Genomic DNA, 22,272 nt, shown 5'->3' with positions numbered 1-22,272 from the left:
AGCAAACAAGAGCACTCAAAACACTTTAAAACATCATAAAAACAGACTTTAAAATATATCAAAACATCTTTAAAAACACTTTTTTAAAAAAGCTTTCAAAACTTTTTTTAAAAAAAGGTTAAAAACCTTTTTAAAAAAAGGTATAAAAACATATTAAAAAGCAATTCCAACACAGACGTAGACTGGGATAAGGTCTCAACTTAAAAGGCTTGTTGAAAGAGGAAGGTCTTCAATAGGCGCCGAAAAGATAACAGAGATGGCGCCTGTCTAATATTTAAGGGGAGGGAATTCTACAGGGTAGGTGCTGCCACACCTAGTTAAGGCATTGCAGTCTTAACTGTTATTAGGAAGTAAGCCCTGTTGAATAGTGTTACTTCTGAATCAACATGCATACGATTGCACTCTACAGTTGCTACTTTGTTTTTTCAGACATCAAAGTATAAGGAGAAATAGACAAATAGACCTGAAAATTATATTATAGCTATTTTTCTTGTTTTAGACAAAAATTAGTGTCTGGGGGAGCAATAGGAATACCTCTTTCCAAATGAATGTCCTCTCAAGTCACAATATTAGAGGCAACCCTCCACCTGGAAGACCACCTGATGGTATCATTTTGAGTTCCTCATTTCACTGATCTTTTAAACTAGATCATTCCAGCTTTTTTATTTAACTTGAGTTCCTTCCCAAACTAGATGTCACATGGTTGGTTGATGCATGCTTCATTTTTCTTTTCTAAATAGGAGCCATGGTGAAATGGAGAAAACTGGATCAGGATTGCGGTATTTGGGCATTTTGCCCCTAATCCAGATCAACAACCCTCCAAGTTGCTGCAGTTTGTCCCAGAAGGAAAGCTTCTACTGGTGCCAATGGGAGCTCCCCCACCCCAATGCAAATAGTGGCTATGATTGGGTGCAACCTACATCAGGATCCTGGGATGGGAAGGGGTAAATCCACCCCCAAATGCTGCAGTCTTGATCCGGGTCATCCACTTCCCACATAGCTGTTATTTAGTAAAAAGCATACAGAGTCAGTCATTATGACTAACATGTCTAGTTTTGCTCTCTGCATGAGACTGGTATTTCTGAACTACTGGTCCTTCTCCTCCAGAAAAAGAGATGATTTAAAATAATAATATGCTTCTGGTGAGTGCAGTATTTTTAATGGTTACTAAACAGTTTTGCTGGTGGGGTCCCAAATTATATTTTGAAGTTAATTTTGCATACATCTTCACAAAAATGAATCTCCATTTCACTGTCACCAGGTATACATTCAAACCAAAAGACGACATTCTGTATGCCATTTTCCTTAACTGGCCATCTTCGGGAACTCTAGTGCTTGGGGAACCAAAAGGCTTTACTGGAAAGACAGAGGTAAGGAATATTTGCCCATTTTTATGACTTTTGTATGATCCCTATTGAAGAATTATAGGACTAGAAACCCTTTGCAGTCAAGCAAAATCATCCATATCTAATACTTATGATAGATTAGTCCACAAGGGTAGTCAATGGGGTGCCATTCAGATATTGTTGGACTGCAATTTCCTTCATCCCTGGCTTCGATGGCTGAAGTCTGAGTTCAGCAATAACTAGAGGGCCACAGGTTCCCCATCTCTGCTTTAATGAAAGATATTTTAAAGCAAGAGGGTCAGTATCTCTTTGATCTGGTTTCCTATTTAATAATACCTTTTCTGTTTCAGGTGAACCTGATCGGATATGCAGAACCACTGCCATGGGCTTCCTTGGGAGAAAAGGGAATGATGGTAGTTGTACCTCAGTTGCCATTTACTATATTTCCGTATCAATGGGGTTGGACTTTACAGCTGACTAATGTGTATTAGCGATAGCTATCCTTCACTTTTGATTACAGTAACTGATTTTTTGCCATGACCTACTTTGGGGTGACTGAGAATATATCTGAAATATAAATTTATAGGAAAAGAGTCCATGCATTGATCTTGTTCGTTATTCAGCTTTTCTGACACTTTTTGAAAGGAGAACCTATGAAAATTTGTAGCAATGTATCACAACTAGGCAGGAAATCAAGTCAACCAGTGGCATGCAATGATCTTAGAGCAGAGGCTGGGACCCTTTTTTCATCCCAAGGGCAACCTTCCTTTCCGGGCAACTTTCCATGGACAAAATGCCAGTGGTGGGCAAAGCCAAAGCCAAAAGTGAGCAGAGCAATTAGTATGAATGTTATGATTGTATAGAAAGCTCGTTTCTTCATTCTCACACGTACTCCTCTATTCTCCATCTACACCAGCAAGAGGCATTACCAGAGTTTCAAAGACACATTCCAGTCAGACAAAAAAGCTCAAGGAGGGTGCAGAGTAAAGGCAGGTGAGGGGTATGGCTTGTTAGGGTACAGGGCCTGGGAAAGAGCCCGGAGGGCCACATTTGGCCACTGGGCCTGAGGTTCCTCATCCTATCTTAAGAGGCTCACAGAAGGCAGACTAAGCAGAAAAGGTACTACCACTCCTACTCTTTTTTCAAAAAGAAAGCTGTCTCACTATTCAATGGATCTCATGCTAAGAGTTGCTTTTAATAGAACTTATGTAATCGCTCACTGTGAATTAACTTTTTTCAGTGGTTTCAATGGGGACAAGTGATTGTTAGGTGGAATTGGGAGACAAAGTTTATTCAGTCCTATAACCTACCTCAAATTACCCAATCCCACTCCACTTCCATTAATACTGTATATGAAATAACATATTAGGACTTGGATTCTAGTTTTGATTAGTGAGAAATGGCCTGTAATTGTAAACAACTTATGTTACTATAAGTATTTACACTTGTAAATTCAGTTACTCGAGTACCAGACTGATAGGATTGTAAAAATACCTCTTTGGGTAGCTCATATGGTTTGACTTATTGAAAAAGATTTGTTTTTGCTGATTTTAAAATAATTTGTCCTGATAGAATCTAGTCACTGGTGCCTTGTTCATTTACAAGTGAGCTTTTACTTCTCTCTGTGGTAATGATTTAACAGAGGAAAGTCTGAATGTAGGAGATGAGCATTTGCGTTCATTATGGGCTGAGCGAGATCAAGCTGTTCAGTCCCACTCTCTTGCCTCAGAAGATTTTGGTGGGAGCTGCTGTCTGATACAGCACCAGAGCAGAAGAAGAAGGGTAGGAAATGCTGCTTCAATAAACCTAGTTCTATATGAACACAATGTGATTTCCATTCCTGTGTCTGTGTACAATTTTATTTTGAGAAACTCATAAGCTGCTAGCCCTCTGAAGCAGAATATTCTAAATGAATAAATGTGCTACAGAATAAAGTATAGCTACAGCAAGACTAAAAACATGTTTAGTTTTTTTGGTGCTGAAATGTCAATTGATGTCTTACAAAAAATCAAGTTTTGCATCCTTTCAACCCATATGGTTCTAAATTGTGTAAACATCACTGACTTGCATTCTTTAGGATGCTGAAGGATATTAGACGTAATCTTTGTTAAAATAGTTTATTGTGATTCAGATATTTCACAGATATTACAATTTAAAATATTTATAAATGATATGTACAGCAGTAACCGTTTACAAACAGTGTAAACATAGTATTTTCTAGACAACATCTACTTTAAATCTGAAACAGTAGAGTAAGCACTCAACATTGCATTGCTTAGAACACAACACTTCCTCAGTATATGCACTTAACAACCAGTGGCCCTAATCTAGAAGACCTAAAAGCACGAAAGGCCACATACCCCATTCTTAGAATGACTCAGGGCAGGAGGTAAGAAGGTGATGAGACAGTGGAGGGAGAAAAGGAGGCTTGATTGCATCTCTTCTTTTCATATTAGCAGATGGTTTGATTAGCTTTTGAGTGAAGCTTCAGAGAGGGTATATAGGTCAACTTCTGCTCTGCTTCACAGCCAATCCGTATTGAGAGAAGCTATTCCTGACCTTCATCTGCCACGGACAGAAGAGGTGCTGAGTGCATTGCCTGTACAGTGGTGGTACTACATACACAAGCCAGTCCTACTGTGTTCCATGTTGCAGATAATTTGTGAATGGAATCTTGTTTTATAGGCTAAGCGCTGTCCCTGGCTTTGAGGGAAAACTGATCCACCTCCCCCTTGGTCTACAGCGAGGCAGAACCCTGACTTTCTCATAATGTTGTTGCAGTTTGCACTTTTGAAACCAGACACACATCTTGAAAAAACGTACTGCTGACAGGCTGTTCTTTGCATTGTCTTTTTGTAAACAAGTTATTCATAACTGAGACTGCCTCAACACAAAGGCTTGCAACATAATGTCCCCCTCCCCATTTAAGTCAGGTGATCTCTATCAATAAAAAACCTAGAAGTTGTATTTCCTTAAAAGGCATTCTTTCTGTAGGGCAAACAATCCTGTACCATTCTGATGAGATTCCTTATTAAATGAAGAATTCACAAATGCACTGTATGTACATCTTGCTATACAGTTTATTTCTCTAGTTGTTGAGGGGTACTGAAAGCTTCATACACATTAGCAGCAAAGTCTTTCACTTGTTCCATCATTAACAGGTCCTGGAAAGAAAATATTCAAGTTTTCTCTACATTTTCTTTACATAAGCAGATGCATAGTATCAGCAAGTATGGATGAGGTTTGTCACTTGCCCCATTAATATGTCATCACACTAAAATATTATAGCACTGCAAGGGTTTAGAATCAAGATGAAAATAATTTGGAAGTAAACTAATGAAATGGGGGAGATGTAAACAATCTTGGAGTAGATATATCCCAGTGCCTTCCCTCCCCCAATTACATCCAAGGGCAGTCTCCTCTGCATGAAGCAAAGCTTGAGGCTTTTCCTTAAGTCACTGTTGCTCTTATCTCCAAGACAGTAAAATAGCTCAACTACAAAGAATGGACTTTACCTTTTTGAAAATGTATTTAGAACAATTATACCCTGCCCCTATTCCATTCCATTCTATGTAGAACTAACACTGAGTACCACCCTAAGTTTGTGATCAGAGCAACTTTGAACTCATTAGGAGGCAGTTTCACAGACTGAGCAAACTGCAGTAATGGCTTAGCTCCTCATGGGATGTGAGAACACCAGGCAGGCACTACCCTAGGAACAGAGAGCCTGTGGCCCTTCCAATGTGGTTAGACTCTGAACTCCCACCAGACCCAGCCAGCACAGTCAATGTCAGGGATGATGGGAGATGGAGTCCATCAACCTCTGCAGGGCACCAGGTTCCCCCTGCACTACCCAATCACATGTATGCAGCCGCGGGGCGTACATGGTTTCTGAAGTACGCCAGCCCTAGGCTGTAAAAAAAAGCACTAAAGACACTTTAAAACATCATAAAAACTGACATTAAAATACATTAAAACAAAACGACTTTGAAGACTTTTTTTTTTAAAAAGGTTAAAAAACATATTGTTAAAAAAAAGGTTTAAAAGCATATTAAAAAGCAATTCCAACACAGAAGCAGACTGGGATAAGGTCTCAGCTTAAAAGGCTTGTTGAAAGAGGAAGGTCTTCAATAGTAATCAGTTACTTTCAGAGCTATTGTAATTGTATAGGTAATTACTACTTTTTTGGGCCATGTAATTTATTACTTTTTAAAAGAAATCTTCCAAGCTCTGATCTCTAACACTATGGAACAGCAAGCATTAGACCAGTCTTGCTAGAATTCTATTCCTGCCTTTAAATCACTGGTTGTTTTTTTTAAAAAACACAACACCGACACACACTAAGAAAGCTGCTCTTGGACACAGAGTTATCACAGTACTAATCTGAGGGTCATTGGCATATTGATGACAATTCCAAAATTCTGTATTATTTCTCCCAATGGCTTCATATACATGTTAGAGATAAAAGTGAGATTTGTGGAATTTAACATCAAATGGTACAAAATGTCATTCTCCATCAGTTGTTAGCTGGGGCAAGCTTAATGAGAATATTGCACCTACTCATAACATCTTCATATGTTACTAGTTTGTTTCTAGGTCCAATTCGAAGTGCTAGCTTTAACTTTTAAATCTTTACATGGCTTAGGTTGTATTCTCAAGATGCACGTTTCCTCATAAAGTACCTTCTCCACTTTCAGCATTTTGAGGCCCTGTTCTAGGTGCTACCTTCTCAGAACTGCGGCTGGCCTCCATGAGGAGCAGGGCCTTTTTGGTTGTGGATATGGAATGTGTTACCTTGGAAGGCTTATTTATGTTTTTTTAGCCTCATTTCAGAGGTATGTGAAAACATTTTTATTCTGCCAGGCAGTTGGAAGTGGTTTGTTTTTTCACCTTTTTTATTATTTTTTTTGTACCCATACATTTAATATACTCGGCTGTAAATTGTTTCACTGAATGGAAACTGCTTTGTGAATGCTTGTGGAGCAAGGCAGTCTAGAAATGCCAAGAAGCAAATAAAAAACCAAACAAACTCTAAGGGTCTAAGCTGGCATCACAATGACGCCGCCTTTGAATATGCTCAAACAGACGAGAACAGAACCAGTTAAGCACCAGACTATTCAAGCCCGGTGAGTAGAACTGCTTGATCCACTGTTAGTAGGTCAGAGGTCCAAAATTATCAAGAGGGAAGAGTTCCATTTTACAGATGTGAATAATCTACCAGAGACACTAAAGCAGCCTAACTAAAAAAGTTTGAGGATGGATTCTGTTTGTTAGGGATCCCTAACCCATGTTCAACTATCTCTACCATTTAGAATAAAAGCTTCCCATCCTAGCACTTTCCCTTCCTGTGTTTATGTAATGTAAAGTGAGTGTATCTAAACTTTGCACATTTTCTCATTTTTTTAATCAGTAAAATGGCAAGCCATCCTGACCACAACATGTTTACTTTACTCTTTGTACAGTGCTTAGTGCACTTTTACCTGCTTAAAAAATGTAATAATGTCAACAGTACAAAACAGGCTGACAGGGCTATATTTGTTGTCAAACTCCAGCTCATTTTAGATAAGAAATTATTTTAATTGTTTTTCCCCTATTTGTACTCTATTAATTATGTTTGTAAGCCACCCTGGAATCTACAAGCAGTCTGTCAATAAACAGTCTGAGAAAACAAGCAAAAAGAAAATAGGCCTTCTTACCTGAACAAAATGACTTGGTGTTTCACTGCAGACTGAATGAATCTGCCCATTTATTATTGGAATTATCTTTGCTAAAGGAAGACTGATGCTACAAAGGCTGGAAGATTGGGGGGAGAGGAGAAAAATAGTGGTTAGGTAGCATAAAAGTCTTGTTAGCTACTTCTGTAACATAAGGATTCTACAGCCATCTTTAGAAGAACATAGTACCTGCAGTATGAGTTCAGGGCTGGCAGCAACAGTCAGCAAGGATGCGCACTGGCCAAATCCCCAGACAGTCCCCTCACCAGCCCAAGCCTAACTCTGTGGTGCTAGCTGCCACATGCCACCACTTGCTCACCCAGCCTGCGTCAGTTGCGGGCAGGTGGCATACAATCTACTGCACCGGCTGCTTCACCAGCTGTTGCACTGGCCAGCCAACACAAACTCATTCAGCCACTCTCCCTGCCAGGCCCCCAGTCTGAATTGACACACTGGGCAGGTGGCATGGTAACTGCCATCAAATTACCCGGCATACTATGTCTTCCCCATGCATTGCATGTTGGGTTACTTGATAACAGGTGTGAGCTGCTGTGCGTGGGAGCTGAGTTTGTCTCCTGCTCCCATTCAAAGGTGTCAGCACGGCATCTGATTACAAGGAAACACTTACTTTGCCTTTTCTTTTAAATGTCTTTCTCTTGTTTAAATACATTTCTTGTGTATATGAAAGTTTGTGCAGATCTTTTCAGGAGTAGAGAGGAACTTTAAATACAATCAAGCTTGTCCCATTGAAAATTTGAAAAAAAAATCATCTCAGCCGACTTGGAATGAATATTCAACCTGGCTAGACAGTAAATCTATCAGTTATTTTTAAGGTAATTAACAAAGGGGTAAGACATTTTGCCTGAACTGGAGCAGCATCCAAATTAAATTGAAGTTGAAACATTGTTTTGTTAAAAATTCAGCCTAAAACAGATCACAATTGGCAGGATTGCTGTGTGATGTTGGTGAAACTCAACTGATGCCTTATATTTGGCAGAGAATTAGGTATTAATAATGAACTATCAAAGTGTAACTCTGACTATACTTAAAGCCTTTTACAGAGAAAAGCACTTTTGTTTTTTTAATAGTTAAAAGATGTTTACCTGTTCATGGAACCACTATGGCATATATCCTGCTCGGTGGGTCTGAAGAATTCTGCCATGTTGTCCAGCAGTTGACTGAATCCTCTATTTAAACATGAGCTCAAAACTCTATTAAAATCTGGACTGGAATAAATAAATCAAATCATAATAAATGAATAAATACATACCCTTCTGTATGTTGCTAGCAGATTTTGGAAAACTTTAATCTTAACAAAACTGATGCTCTGCTGATGAGAATATGGAGCTAGGCTGCACATAACACAAAAACATGGTTTAGCACCAAATGAACAGAAAAAGGCCTTTGCTGGCGTTTACTTGTAGTTTAAAAGAATCCTGGCTTATTTTGATCAGAGATGAGCTCTTCATGCTCCAATTTCCTCCCTATCCCCATTCATATGAATCAGAGTTTATCTCTTAACCAGGAACTGAAATGAGACTTAATTTCCAGTTTAGAAACAAGTTAAATTTGCCCAGTTTGGATATATTAGCAAATGATGGTTTACACAAGGGGCCAGCAAGGGGGGGGGGCAGATCAAACCATGTAAGGGGACAAAGAGGACAAAATGTGCAAGTCTGAATCTTCATGGTTTTAAGGCTCAAGAATGTCACATGTAAAGTTGACTCACAAACGTTTAGATATGGGCTCCTCATTTTTTTTAGTAACAACAACTAAATGTGAGCATCCATTACAGCAATTTTTTTTAATAAAACATTTTATACAAAGTGGTACAAAATCACTATAAAGTTCTCCAAATCCCAGCTAGTTTCAGTTTTTCCTTCATTTGTGTTATGCTGAACTCCACTTAGTTAAGGATCAGAACTGCTACATACCTGTCCAACATGTCTCTTGTTTCATTAAGTAATTTAATAGTAGCCACATCTTTTTCTGTAAGTCCATTAGCCTAGAAAGACAGAGCATAAAAGCAACTTGAACAGTGCTACAAATGAACCTACATAATTATTTTATTTATGCTGAACGTTTGTTTTGGGAAGTCCAATTCTGGTTCAGGTGGAAACCAACTAAAATATTATAATTTCAAGATTAAGTTCTGGTTCAATTAAAAAAAGAACAGAGCCAAAACAATTAACAACTTTGTTTTCAGGTTTGGTTTTATCCCCTGCTTTCAATACTACCTGGGAACCTAAAGGATTCTCTTCATCTGGCATCATGTAATGACATAACAGTGACCGAGATCCAGTTTCTTCAGATGAGGACTTATCTCCCGGTTGTTCTATCATTTTCTTAATTTCTTGTAGCTTCTGGTCCAAATCCAAGAGAGAAAGAGCATGTTTGAGAGAAACACTGCAAGGAGCAGAGTTAATCATTATTTATCACATCAATGCCACAAGACCCCAATTAATTGCTTTAGACGTGCATGAAAGAAATTTAAAAAAAGAAATTTTTACCTCCCAAATACATTCTGCACAGCTTTTTTAACCACAGTAATTAATTCAGTCAAACCTATAGCAGAAGAAAAAAAGTTATTGAAGACTAACTACCCATTTATTCAAACTTTGCAGATACAGGCATTACGTAAAAATAGGTTTGCTAATACCATACCATCTCCTAGAAGGTGCTGAATACTTGATAAATATTGCTGTTGGACTTCAGGAGGAGCCAGAGGTGTCTATAAGGAGAAGAACATTCTGTAATGTTTTTGTTATTTTATGCAACAAACAGCGTGTCATCTTCCATGTGTCCGTATAGGCAGTCATGATGCTGAATTTCCTTCCCCGTGCCTTCTCTTTCCTCAGTTGCTACTGGCACCACTCTCAATATACCCTGGATCTTAACAGCCTCAGCCATCTTTGAATATAGAACCACAGAGGACAGAACAATTCAAATGTTTTTTAAAAAGCCTTATAGAGCCTTTCTCATTATAAATAAGAGCTAACTTTGGGAGCACCAACACAAGCAAAGAACTCCATTGTTATTTCCTCTGTGCTCCACAGCTGGGATGTCAACTTGTTCAACATCAACAAAATGGAAAAATCATATATGCAAATCTCTTCTTAATTATGAGGGCTAGAGAGTTATCTTTTTTTAAAAAAATGTCAAGCAGCATCTTCCTCTTTGAAAACTAGTCTAAAATAGTCTAGTCTTATATAGCTTTCTTCCATTACTCATAAATATATCCCATCTGCTAGCAAAACAGATTTCCACGTGTGCAAAGAGACTTCTTCCTGCCTGCATACTTATCCACCCCCAAATCTGCTCCCGAGGGTTGGAAGACTTTCTTGAACAGATTGGGGGAGGGGGGTCGTGCAGGGGGAGGAGAGGAAGGAGAAGTCCTGTTACACAAGCAGAAGTTCACTCATGTGATGCTGGATTTCACCTCAGCATACAATTCATTTCAATGGGATTTCAGCAAGCATAATACTGTGTACTGGATTCTTACTGAATTTTCCAATCATGGATCCACAGTTCAAAGAAAGTACTTACTGTGCCATTTTTGCAAACTGCTGCATTATCCAGGTAAATGTATCCACCAATTATATTTAGCTGGACTCGTAGAAGAACTACAAGCATACATGTGCTATATACAGCTACAATGCTTCTGGTAAAACCTTTAAACAGAAAAAAAATGGTCTTGTCTTGATACTAAATAAAAAGGAGTGGGCATTTAGTGCTATATCAAACATGTCATCTCAAGTATTGTACAGAGTAATAAATATTGTATGTATGGGATGGAGTAACAATTTATAGTTCTGATCTTTATGTTTTGAAAGGAGGAATACGTTTCTAGTTTATTTGGAAAAGCAATCTCTATTTGGTTTCTTCTTCTAAAAAGAGTTTCTTTTGGGTAATCAAGAGCTCAAGATGCAATGAGCTCAAGCAAGGGCAGATTTTGCAATCTGCAAACAAGAGGCTGGGATGTGTAGAGCAGTGGTTTAACTGCAGTATCCAAAGCCAGAGTGGAGGATGGTGATGGTGGTCCCCCCCCCCAGCTCCAGGCTGGTGCAGCTGAAGAATCCCAAAGGGATCTAGGTCCCTCAGATCCAAATCTGCTGGTACTCTAACTTTGGGGTTTTCTGCTGACTACAACAGGTGGCAGCTTACTGGGCAAAGCTAAGACCTCTGTCAGAGCAGAGCCCACCCCTCTCCACCAACAAAGGCCAGTGGAGAGGTGAGTACTTGCCATCTTAAAACCACCATCCCCCAGCCATCCAGGGTTAGGAATGCTCTGTATGGCTGCAATCCTATGCATACTTAGCTGGAAGTAAACTCCACTGAACACAATAGGATTTACTTCTGACATAAGGAACATAAGAAGCTGCCTTATACAGAGTTGGACCCACTGGTCCATCCAGCTCAGTGTTGCCTACACTGACTGACAGCAACTCTCCAGGATTTCAGACAGGAAGTCTCTCACAGCCCTACCTGGAGATGCTGGGAATAGAACCTGGGACTTTTTGCATGCAAGGCAGATGCTCAACTGCTGAGCTACAACCCTTGCATACGCTATTTTAAAAAATCATCTTCAAGTTTAACGTTAACACAACAGTACCCCCACCCACCCAAACCTTGCATCTTAATCCACTACAGCATCCCTACAGCCTCTATTCTAGCTTCTTTGTCACCCAGCAGCAGCCGTTCTGCCAGGCTGCAGAGCAGGTGGAGCAAAGCAAAACACAGCTATCCCATCACCTCTGCAGAGGGACCAGCAGAGGGCTCTGCCCAACTGTCACCTAGTGACAGCCACTACCTGTACTGTTTCCATCCCAGCTGGTTATTATAAGATCTTTTAATAACTGGCTCCTAAGCTAGCTTTCTCCCCCCTCTGGACATCTGTGCAAGCTACTCCAGGAGCCTTGTTTTGTCTAAAGAACAGGGTAGAAACACTTTAAATGAATGAATAAATAAATAAATATTCCAGGACAGGACCTCTGTTCAAACATGGAAAAACCCAGAAATGCCAAAAAATGTGGTGTTAGCCCTCAGTCTTTTTTAAAACCTCCTTCCCCCAATGCTCCTTCAATGGCAAAGTTGGCTCTTCTGAGGAAACATGTATAGGATTGCTCTGCTTACAATTTGCATTGTGCACTGAAACTAGGCCAGGGAACAGACTGGGGGATGAGAGCTACATTTTGGAGAAAAAACAGAAGCCCTACTCTGTGTATATACGGAAAAGAGGCTCACTGGATCATGACCATAATTATTCATTTTGACTTACTTATAATCTTCAAATCTTCCCATATATCTAACTTGTTGGCTGGTCTGGGGAAACACAAGAATGGAAACATTTAAAATTAATGGGCTTGGAAGGAAGAAAGCCCAATTTCTGTCTACATCAAAGTGACAAAATAATTCAGAGCAGGCACAATCACTGAAACTATGACTGGGGGTGGGGTATGCTCCCCTGAAATTATGGGATGTCATATTAGAGATCATAAGTCAATCATACAGTTTTGTGGCTCTGAAGAAATTCTCAAATGCAGCTGTAACTGGCCTTGGTAATTAATATTTCAGATGGCATTTTTCAAACTAATTGAAACACACTAGGATTTGCTTTATAGTAGGGTTGTTGTTGTTGTTATGTGCCTCCAAGTCGACTACGACTTATGGCGACCCTATGAATCAGTGACCTCCAAGAGCATCTGTCATGAACCACTCTGTTCAGATCTTGTAAGTTCAGGTCTGTGGCTTCCTTTATGGAATCAATCCATCTAGTTTGGTCTTCCTCTTTTTCACTCCCTGCTGTTTTTCTCAGCATTATGGTCTTTTCTAGTGAATCATGTCTTCTCATTATGTGTCCAAAGTACGATAACCTCAGTTTCATCATTTTAGCTTCCAGTGACAGTTCTGGTTTAATTTGTTCTAACACCCAATTATTTGTCTTTTTTGCCGTCCATGGTATCCGCAAAGCTCTTCTCCAACACCACATTTCAAATGAGCTGATTTTTCTCTTATCCGCTTTCTTCACTGTCCAACTTTCACATCCATATATAGTGATCAGAAAAACCATGGTCTGAATGATCCTGACTTTAGTGTTCAGTCATACATCTTCGCATCTGAAGACCTTTTCTAGTTCTCTCACAGCTGCCCTGCTTTGCTGTAATCTATAAAGCACAGGGTGATTTTCTTCTGAAATTCCTTGCTCCGTTCCATTATCCAGCGTATGTTTGCGATATGATCTCTGGTGCCTCTTCCCTTTCTAAATCCAGCTTGGACGTCTGGCATTTCTCACTCCATATATGGTAAGAGCCTTTGTTGTAGGATCTTGAGCATTACTTTACTTGCATGGGATATAAAGGCAATAGTTCAATAATTACTGCATTCTCTGGGATCCCCTTTCTTTGGAATTGGGATATATATTGAACTCTTCCAGTCTGTGGGCCATTGGTTAGTTTTCCACATTTGTGGACAAATTTTTGTCAACATTTGGACAGATTCAGTCTCAGTAGCTTGTAGCAACTCTATTGGTATGCCATCTATTCCTGCTGATTTGTTTCTTCCAAGTATTTTAAGAGCAGCTTTCACCTCGCATTCTAAAATTTCTGGTTCTTCATCATATGGTTCCTTCGTGAGTGAATCTGTCATCCTTGCATCTCTTTTATAGAGTTCTTCAGTGTATTGCTTCCATCTTCCTTTTATTTCATCTCGGTCAGTCAGTGTGTTCCCCTGTTGATTATTCAGCATCCCTACTCTTGGTTTAAATTTCTCTTTCATTTCTCTAATATTTTGGAACAGGGCTTTTGTTCTACCCTTTTTGTTGTCCTCTTCTATTTCTATACAATAACTGTTGTAGTAGTTCTCTTTGTCTCTACGTACTAGTCATTGTATAGTTGCATTTAGGGTTCTGACCGTGTTTCTATCTCCTTTTGATTTTGCTTTCCTTCTCTCTTTAACCATTTTAAGAATTTCTTCAGTCATCCATTGAGGTCTTTCTCTCTTTTTAACTAGAGGTATTGTCTTTTTGCATTCTTCTCTGATAATGTCTCTGACTTCATTCCATAGTTCTTCTTGTTCTCTGTCACCTAAGTTTAAAGCCTCAAACCTGTTCCTTATTTGATCTTTATATGCTTCTGGGATGTTATTTAAATTGTACTTTGGCATTATGATTGCTTTGTTGTTCTTCTTTAGCTTTACTCTGATTTTCAATATGACCAGTTCATGATCTGTACCACAGTCTGCTCCTGGTCTTGTTTTTGCAGAAAGTATGGAACTTCTCCATCTTCTGCTACCAATTATATAATCAATTTGATTCCTATATTGACCATTTGGTGATGTACAGTTGTCTTTTCGGTTGCTCAAAAAATGTGTTTGCAAGAAACAAATTATTGACTTCACAGAATTCAATAAGTCTTTCTCCTGCTTCGTTTCTGTCTCCTAGGCCCCATTTCCCCACAATTCCTAATTCTTCTCTGTTCCCTACTTTTGCATTCCAATCCCCCATGATTATCAGCACATCTTGTTTTGGTGTGTGATCAATTTCTTCCTGTACTTCTGTGTAAAATCTCTCCAATTCCTCTTCTTCTGTGTTTGCCGTTGGAGCATCGACTTGGATGATGGTTATGTTAATAGGTTTCCCAGTTAATCTCATTGATATCACTCGCTCAGACCTTGCATTGTAGCTCCTAATTGCTCTTGCTACATCACTTCTCACTATTAAAGCAACCCCATTTCTTCTTAATTTCTCATTTCCTGCATAAAATATTTTGTAGTTGCCTGATTGGAAATCAGTATTGTAATGTTGATGCGTTCCATTTCTTGCTTGACAATTTCTAACTTTCCCTGGTTCAAGCTTCTCACATTCCATGTTCCTACTGTGTGCGTCGTACAACTCCAGACTCTCCTTTCGCATCTTTGCGCGTCGGCCTCTGGGCTTCCTTTCGGCTTTGACCCAGCTGCGTCATTAGTCACAGCGCTACTCGTACTTGTCCTTTGTTCTTCCCCAGTAGCTCGGTGAGTGCCTTCTGACCTGGGGGTCTCATCTTCCAGCACTATCTTGTGTTGCATTTTGGATACTCTGTTCATAGGGTTTCCGTGGTAAGAGGTATTCAGAGGTGGTTTACCATTGCCTTCCTCTGAGTTTGGACATCTTAGTCTGGTGTTTCAGCTTTGACCATTCCGCCATGGGTGCCCCTGCTAGGAGTCTAGCCTCTTGGTCTAGACTCCTGACGGCACTGCTCTCAGCTTCTTCAACACACTCAAACCCCCTCACCACGTTAAGGTGTGCATCCAAAGAGGAGGTTATAGTAGGATATGGGATTTAATTCATCTTCCCCTATGAGTTTCATAGAACATCCATCAGAAAGACTTTTTATGATAGTTCCCCTGCTCCCAATGCATATCAGATGCCAGATGTGCAATGTGCTTTTAATTCTTATGCTGCTTTATCAGGATAAAAGTGCTTAAAATGTTTTAGCAATTGACAAATTCAGCTTGCAGAGAATAATTCTCCCACATGATTGTTACATATGCACAAACCACTTACAGCCCAAAATATAAAGAATAGGCATTCAAAGCAAATTAACAGGACACACTTACTTGTTTTTCAACAGTGAAGTGAGGCTCTCAGAATTCAGTTGATACATCAAAGTATCCCTTAGTGTTGGAAGCATTGACAATACTATTAAAGAAAAGCAATCAGGGAAAAATCAGCCTACAAAAAACCTTGTCAACAAATCAATTTTTCAATGGGTTGGATCGTGTGTGTTTTCCTCTTACACCTTGTAAGAATCTGTTCTGGAGGGCTGAGACACCTCCCAGAACAGTGTAGGAAGTAGTGTACTAGAGGGAGAATCAACTAAAATCGCCTTCTGTCTCCTCTCCGAGCAGGAGCTTCTGCTGGATCTCAGAACCTTCTATGAACAGAAGAAGCTACTCTGTTTGCAAAATGGAAAAAACTGGATCCAACACTTGGCCTTTGGAAAATTAATGAATATAAGGATCATTTGATTTGCTTTTCAGAGAAAGAATACTATTGGAAACATGCATAACACCACATTTTAAATTACTGTTTCCAGTTTTAGCCACCCTTGCTCAACAAGGATAAATTTGAACCAGAAATGCAAAGAGCACTTTCAAGACTGGAGAACTTTTTCTTATGATTAGAGACTAGAAAATCTCAGCCTGTTAAGAATAAAATAAGTTCAGTATGAATAAGACTGCTTTTAAAAACAGAAAGTTAACACAGAAACACAGCATAAGAACAGTTCATAAGAGGTGCATAAAAAAACTCAATAAGCTTTATTTTGGGCTATGGAAATGCAATACTACACACACACTGTTTTGAATCTCAACTATGATGTGCATTTGTCCATATTATAATCAAAGAGAAATCTTCAATTTAGACATCCCACCAAACCACGGTTAATGAAGCTTAACTACAGTTTGGCACCACAAATTATGGCTTCGTGATCAGCTGGCAAATTAGAATCAGAAACTATAGTTTCTGTGTTTGCAAACATGGTTGGTGCTAGTTACAGTTTGGTGTGATGCCTAAATGGGGAAACTATAGTTATGCTCTGCCTCAAGTGACTGCTACACTATGGAAACAGGAATAAACATGAATATGAGTGTGAAGAAAACGGGAACCAACAGCAGACAAGCAATTCAAAGAGTTGTTTTGCCTGAAGTACAATTAACACAAACTATGGTATGATCTGAATAGATCCATAGACTGCTATTGCCTTACCTGTCATGTTGCAAGTCCTCTGGTTACTTTCAAAATGATACTGCCTTCGTGCTTGTGCAATATATTCCGCAGCTTCTCTTTCTTGGATTTCTTTCATTTTTTTCTGCCCATATTTTCCAAGTACATAAACTCCTAGAAAAGGTATTTTAGAAAAGGAATACAGGCTTCCAAAATACCATACAGTGTTCTCTTGTTCTCTTTGTTCTGCTTTGGAAGAGATTTTTCTCTTGATACTTATATTACAACAGTAGAAATTATAAAAATGTTGCCCAGAGCAAGCTTTCACAATTAGATCAATTTGTTGTTGTTACGTGCCTTCAAGTCGATTACGACTTATGGCAACCCTATGAATCAGTGACCACCAATAGCATCTGTCGTGAACCACCCTGTTCAGATCTTGTAAGTTCAGGTCTGTGGCTTCCTTTATGGAATCAATCCATCTCTTGTTTGGCCTTCCTCTTTTTCTACTCCCTTCTGTTTTTCCCAGCATTATGGTCTTTTCTAGTGAATCATGTCTTCTCATTATGTGTCCAAAGTATGATAACCTCAGTTTCATCATTTTAGCTTCTAGTGATAGTTCTGGTTTAATTTGTTCTAACACCCAATTGCTTGTCTTTTTCGCAGTCCATGGTATGCACAAAGCTCTCCTCCAACACCACATTTCAAATGAGTTGATTTTTCTCTTATCCGCTTTTTTCACTGTCCAACTTTCACATCTATACATAGAGATCGGGAATACCATGGTCTGAATGATCCTGACTTTAGTGTTCAGTGGTACGTCTTTGCATTTGAGGACCTTTTCTAGTTCTCTCATAGCTGCCCTCCCCAGTCCTAGTCTTTTTCTGATTTCTTGACTATTGTCTCCATTTTAATTAGATCAATACTATCAATCTATTGATTGATAAGAAAGGCTGAATCCCATGCCACTACAGGATCACGGAAACAGTGTACAGTAATATCTCTGTTAAGGAATCCTCCAGGAAGGAAGGCTTTTTAAAACGTGAAACTGATGTGAAATGTCCAGGAACACATCTACTTTGTTAACTGAGGTATTACTGTATGTACTAAAACTGTTCTTGTTTAATTTCCAGACTGGCTTCCTCTTCTCAGGCAAAATGATTAACCGAAATTGATTGGGATAGCAAATTCATGGTAACAGTTTCACACAATTTACAAAATACAAATCTCTCTCTCAATCTCTTTTTATTAAGTAAAGCAGATGTTTATACCAAGATATAAATCTCACATTTCAGTGTGCCAAAACTATGTACATTTATAGATTTCAAGTGCATTATGGCTGAAAGGGGACTGGGAGCTCTTTTCACATAAACTCTACTGTTAATGTAACCCTAATGCTAGTAGTGAATTTATTATTTATTTATTTATTTATTGCACTTGTATACCGCCCCATAGCCGAAGCTCTCTGGGCGGTTTACAGCAATCAAAAACATTAAAACACATATACAGTTTAAAACACATATTTTAAAAACAATTTAAAACAATATAAAAACAATTGCCAAATGTAGGCTGAAATTTCCACTGATATTTCACTTGTATTGTAGGAAATTAGTGTGGCAATCATTTTGGGAGCCAGAGGTTGCAGCAAAACCTCCACGAATAAAGAGATTTCAGCACAACTGTACCAAGAGATGCCTTTCTGCAGCTCAGTTTGCATTTAACACAGGGCATCGCTAGATGCCTTTTCATGTACCACTCCTGTGAATGCAGTGATTTTTTTATGAACCTCTGGACATAGATTTCTCTATGAACCTAATAAACATCTAATTACTTGTGTACAATGTATCAGAATATGAAATATATACATCTAGAAAAGCAAGACAAAAGGTTCTGTACTTTCCCATCAGTGTGGGGTCAAGCTCCCATACAGGGAAAAAAGCAAGTATCTTCAAGAACAGGTTATAATAGAATGAGTATGCAAAAAGAAAGACTTGGATCTGAAGAGAAGGGATAAGTCTATACATGCAGTTGTGAGGCAACATCAATGCAAAGACAATCTGGAACAAGTGTATTAATACAGAACAGGCCTGAACTTGAATCTCTTCAACAATTGTGATCTTTAAAAAGTGGGGGGAAATCTGCTTTTCAAGGCAGGACAAAGCACACTGAATAAAAGATAAAGATCAACCTGAGCTAAGGAACATGGAGGGAACAGCAGCAGCAGCCTGGGACAGAGGATGTGGTCACCACAGAGAAGAATAAGCTGGAGCCGCTCTCAACCCTCAAGGCAGACCCTGCCTTGCAACATAGTTATGCTAATGCTGGCTGGCCAAGCGAGGCTGTTGGTGTTATAACTAGGATGATGAACTCAAAAAACTAGAAACACCACAAAAATATTAAGTACTATAATTGCTTGAGCAGATAGAAATAAGGCTGGTACCCTAAACAGACTTACGTGGGAGTAAGCCCCATTGAAATCAGTTCTACTTACAGGCTCGCTGCTGCATAAACAGACACGACAGGATCAGGCAGCAAGGTAAGAGGATGGGGGCGCGTGTGTAGTATGGGGGCCAGGTGAGCAGGTGGGAGGAAAAGCCAACAAGGGGTAGTGCTGGTGGCCAAGCAAGTAAGAAGAGACAAGAGCCTGAACAGACTTCCCTCCGTTAGGCTCCTGTCCTCAAGAAGGACTGAGGTTGTTTATGTGTGCTATGGGAGGAACTGCGTTATAAGACCAAGGATGACAAGTAAATTAAAGGGCTTTGTTTCCAGTGCTGTGGATCACTTACCACCAAGGAAGGCGCCCAAGAAGAAACATTTCTTTTTGTGACGCTTAAGGAAGCCCCACACGGCGAGCAGCATCTCGACCGCTGCTTCGCTCGCCTGTCACCGCAGCGTAGCGGCCGCAAGACAAAACCCCGCCTCGCTTCCTCCCAGACGTTGACCACGTAAAGCAAAGAACGAGGAGCCCGGCGTCCCACCTGCTTTCTAGCCCCCCACCTCGTCGCCGTTCGTACTCCGTTCGGGTCCTCCGGAAGCATCAGCTCTGTACTCTTTGTTCCGGGCGGCAGTAGCGGTGGTAACGCTTGTCACCATACAGAGATGGAAGCGCTGAGGAAGGGAGCGGTGGCCACAGGAGAGGACGAGGCCTGGATGGATCGAGCCGTAAATATGGTGAGTGTGCAGTTAAAAATGGGGCTAGATAAGAGGACCCTAGGAAGACTTTTGTGACCTTGACTTTCGTAAAAAAGGGGAGTCTTATGGCACATTAAACACTTAAAACAGATTTCGAGTGGTATTATAATGTAAGAACATGAATCCTGCTGGATCAAGCCAAAGCCCCATCTGCTGCAGTATCCTGTTTTCACAGTGGCTGAATAAATGCTTATAGGAAGCCCGCAAGCTCCTTGTCGGTGAGTGTTGATGCTCCGAAGTGTGATCCTGGAAGGCAAACATATATGGGTAAGGACGTGGGTATTTTCTGTCTGCCTGTCTTTCTTTCGGGGCATCTTCTAGGACTCCAGGTAATGGCGATATAAATGTGTGTGTATGTGTGTGTTGTGTGCCTTCAAGTCGATTACGACTTATGGTGGCCCTATAAATCAGCGACCTTCATCAGTCATGAACCACCCTGTTCAGATCTTGTAAGTTCAGGTCTGTGGCTTCCTTTCAATCCATCTCTTGTTTGGCCTTCCTCTTTTTCTACTCCCTTCTGTTTTTCCCAGCATTATTGTCTTTTCTAGTGAATCCTGTCTTCTCATGATATGTCCAAAGTATGATAACCTCAGTTTCATCATTTTAGCTTCTAGTGACAGTTCTGGTTTAATTTGTTCTAACACCCAATTATTTGTCTTTTTCGCAGTCCATGGTATCCGCAAAGCTCTCCTCCAACACCACATTTCAAATGAGTTGATTTTTCTTTTACCCACTTTTTTCACTGTCCAACTTTCACATCCATACATAGAGAATGGGAATACCATGGTCTGAAATATCCTGACTTTGGTGTTCAGTGATACATCTTTGCATTTGAGGACCTTTTCTAGTTCTCTCATAGCTGCCTTTCCCAGTCCTAGCCTTCTTCTAATTTCTTGACTATTGTCTCCTTTTCGTTAATGACTGTGCCAAGGTATTGATAATCCTTGACAAGTTCAATATCTTGATTGTCGACTTTAAAGTTACATAAGTCTTCTGTTGTCATTACTTTAGTCTTTTTGAGGTTCAACTGTAGTCCTGCTTTTGTGCTTTTCTCTTTAAGTTTCATCAGCATTCGTTTCAAATCAATACTAGTTTCTGCTAGTAGTATGGTATTGTCTGCATATCTTAAATTATTGATATTTCTCCTTCCAATTTTCACACCTTCTTCATTTTGGTCCAATCCCACTTTCTGTATGATATGTTCTGCATATAGATTAAATAAATATGGTGAAAAAATGCACCCCTGTCTCACACCCTTTCCGATGGGGAACCAATCGGTTTCTCCATATTCTGTCCTTACAGTAGCCTCTTGTCCAGAGTATAGGTTGCACATCAGGACAATCAGATGCTGTGGCATTTTAAAGCATTCCATAGTTTTTCGTGATCTACACAATCAAAGGCTTTGCTGTAATCTAAAGCACAGGGTGATTTTCTTCTGAAATTTCTTAGTCCGTTCCATTAGCCAACGTATATTTGCAATATGATCTCTGGTACTTCTTCCCTTTCTAAATCCAGCTTGAACATCTGGCATTTTTCTCTCCATGTATGGTAAGAGCCTTTGTTGCAGGATCTTGAGCAGTACTTTACTTGCATGGGATATTAAGGCAATAGTTCGATAATTACTGCATTCCCTAGGATCCCCTTTCTTTGGAATTGGGATATATATTGAACACTTCCAGGCTGTGGGCCATTGTTTTGTTTTCCATATTTGTTGACAGATTTTTGTCAACATTTGGACAGATTCAGTCTCAGTAACCTATAGCAACTCTATTGGTATGCCATCTATTCCTGGTGATTTGTTTCTTCCAAGTATTTTAAGAGCAAGGGAGAGTGTTCTTGCACTCGGGTCCTGCTTGCGGGCTTCCCCCAGGCACCTGGTTGGCCACTGTGAGAACAGGATGCTGGACTAGATGGGCCACTGGCCTGATCCAGCAGGCTCTTCTTATGTTCTTACGTTCTTAGCAGCTTCCACCTCGCATTCTAAGATTTCTGGTTTTTCTTCATACGGTTCCTCCGTGAATGAATCTGTTATCATTGCATCTCTATTATGGTGTTCTTCAGTGTATTGATTCCATCTTCCTTTCATTTTATCTTGGTCAGTCACTGTATGCCCCTGTTGATTATTCAGCATCCCTAATCTTGGTTTAAATTTCCCTTTACCTTTTTATTATCCTCTTCTATTTCTATACAATAGTTGTAATAGTTCTCTTTGTCCCTACAAACTCGTCACTGTATTGTTGCATTTAAGGTTCTGACCGTGTTTCTGGCTCCTTCTGCTTTCCTTCTCTCTTTAACCATTTTAAGAGTTTTGTCCATC

At 39.7% G+C, this 22,272-nt stretch overlaps 3 protein-coding genes across 6 annotated transcripts in view; 2 read left to right on the top strand and 1 right to left on the bottom strand.

Moving 5' to 3' along the window:
* FUCA2 (alpha-L-fucosidase 2) overlaps positions 1-4,513 on the top strand; it is a 35,691-nt gene extending 31,178 nt beyond the window's left edge. For both annotated transcript variants that reach the window (XM_061624031.1, XM_061624030.1), the window contains exons 6-7: positions 1,262-1,370; positions 1,697-4,513. In XM_061624031.1, coding sequence (XP_061480015.1) covers positions 1,262-1,370; positions 1,697-1,837 — 250 coding nt within the window. In that variant the 3' untranslated portion in view covers positions 1,838-4,513. The remainder of the gene's footprint in view (positions 1-1,261; positions 1,371-1,696) is intronic.
* On the bottom strand, positions 3,450-19,743 carry PEX3 (peroxisomal biogenesis factor 3). 2 transcript variants are annotated; one of them, XM_061624032.1, is made up of 12 exons: positions 19,550-19,732; positions 16,806-16,937; positions 15,656-15,737; positions 12,339-12,382; positions 10,607-10,731; positions 9,725-9,791; positions 9,571-9,625; positions 9,298-9,466; positions 8,995-9,065; positions 8,164-8,286; positions 7,043-7,139; positions 3,450-4,510 (listed from the first exon to the last, which is right to left on the bottom strand). In XM_061624032.1, exons 1-12 carry the CDS (start codon positions 19,620-19,622, stop codon positions 4,427-4,429), a joined length of 1,122 nt encoding a protein of 373 aa, XP_061480016.1. In that variant the 5' UTR covers positions 19,623-19,732; the 3' UTR covers positions 3,450-4,426. The 2 variants fall into 2 exon arrangements, with proteins under 2 accessions (XP_061480016.1, XP_061480017.1); XM_061624033.1 differs by lacking the exons at positions 3,450-4,510; positions 7,043-7,139; positions 8,164-8,286 and adding an exon at positions 8,295-8,412 and having other exon boundaries at positions 19,550-19,743.
* ADAT2 (adenosine deaminase tRNA specific 2) overlaps positions 18,913-22,272 on the top strand; it is a 19,893-nt gene continuing 16,533 nt past the window's right edge. Inside the window, exons 1-2 of one of the 2 annotated variants that reach the window (XM_061624036.1) lie at positions 18,913-19,299; positions 19,533-19,934. In XM_061624036.1, coding sequence (XP_061480020.1) covers positions 19,863-19,934 — 72 coding nt within the window. In that variant the 5' untranslated portion in view covers positions 18,913-19,299; positions 19,533-19,862. The remainder of the gene's footprint in view (positions 19,300-19,532; positions 19,935-22,272) is intronic. The other variant, XM_061624034.1, reaches the window with a different exon arrangement.

The sequence above is a fragment of the Rhineura floridana genome, chromosome 4, assembly GCF_030035675.1.
Source record: "Rhineura floridana isolate rRhiFlo1 chromosome 4, rRhiFlo1.hap2, whole genome shotgun sequence".
NCBI lineage: Eukaryota > Metazoa > Chordata > Lepidosauria > Squamata > Rhineuridae > Rhineura > Rhineura floridana.
The sequence above is the reverse complement of the archived record's forward strand: the minus strand, read 5'-3'. Positions and strand labels throughout refer to the sequence as shown.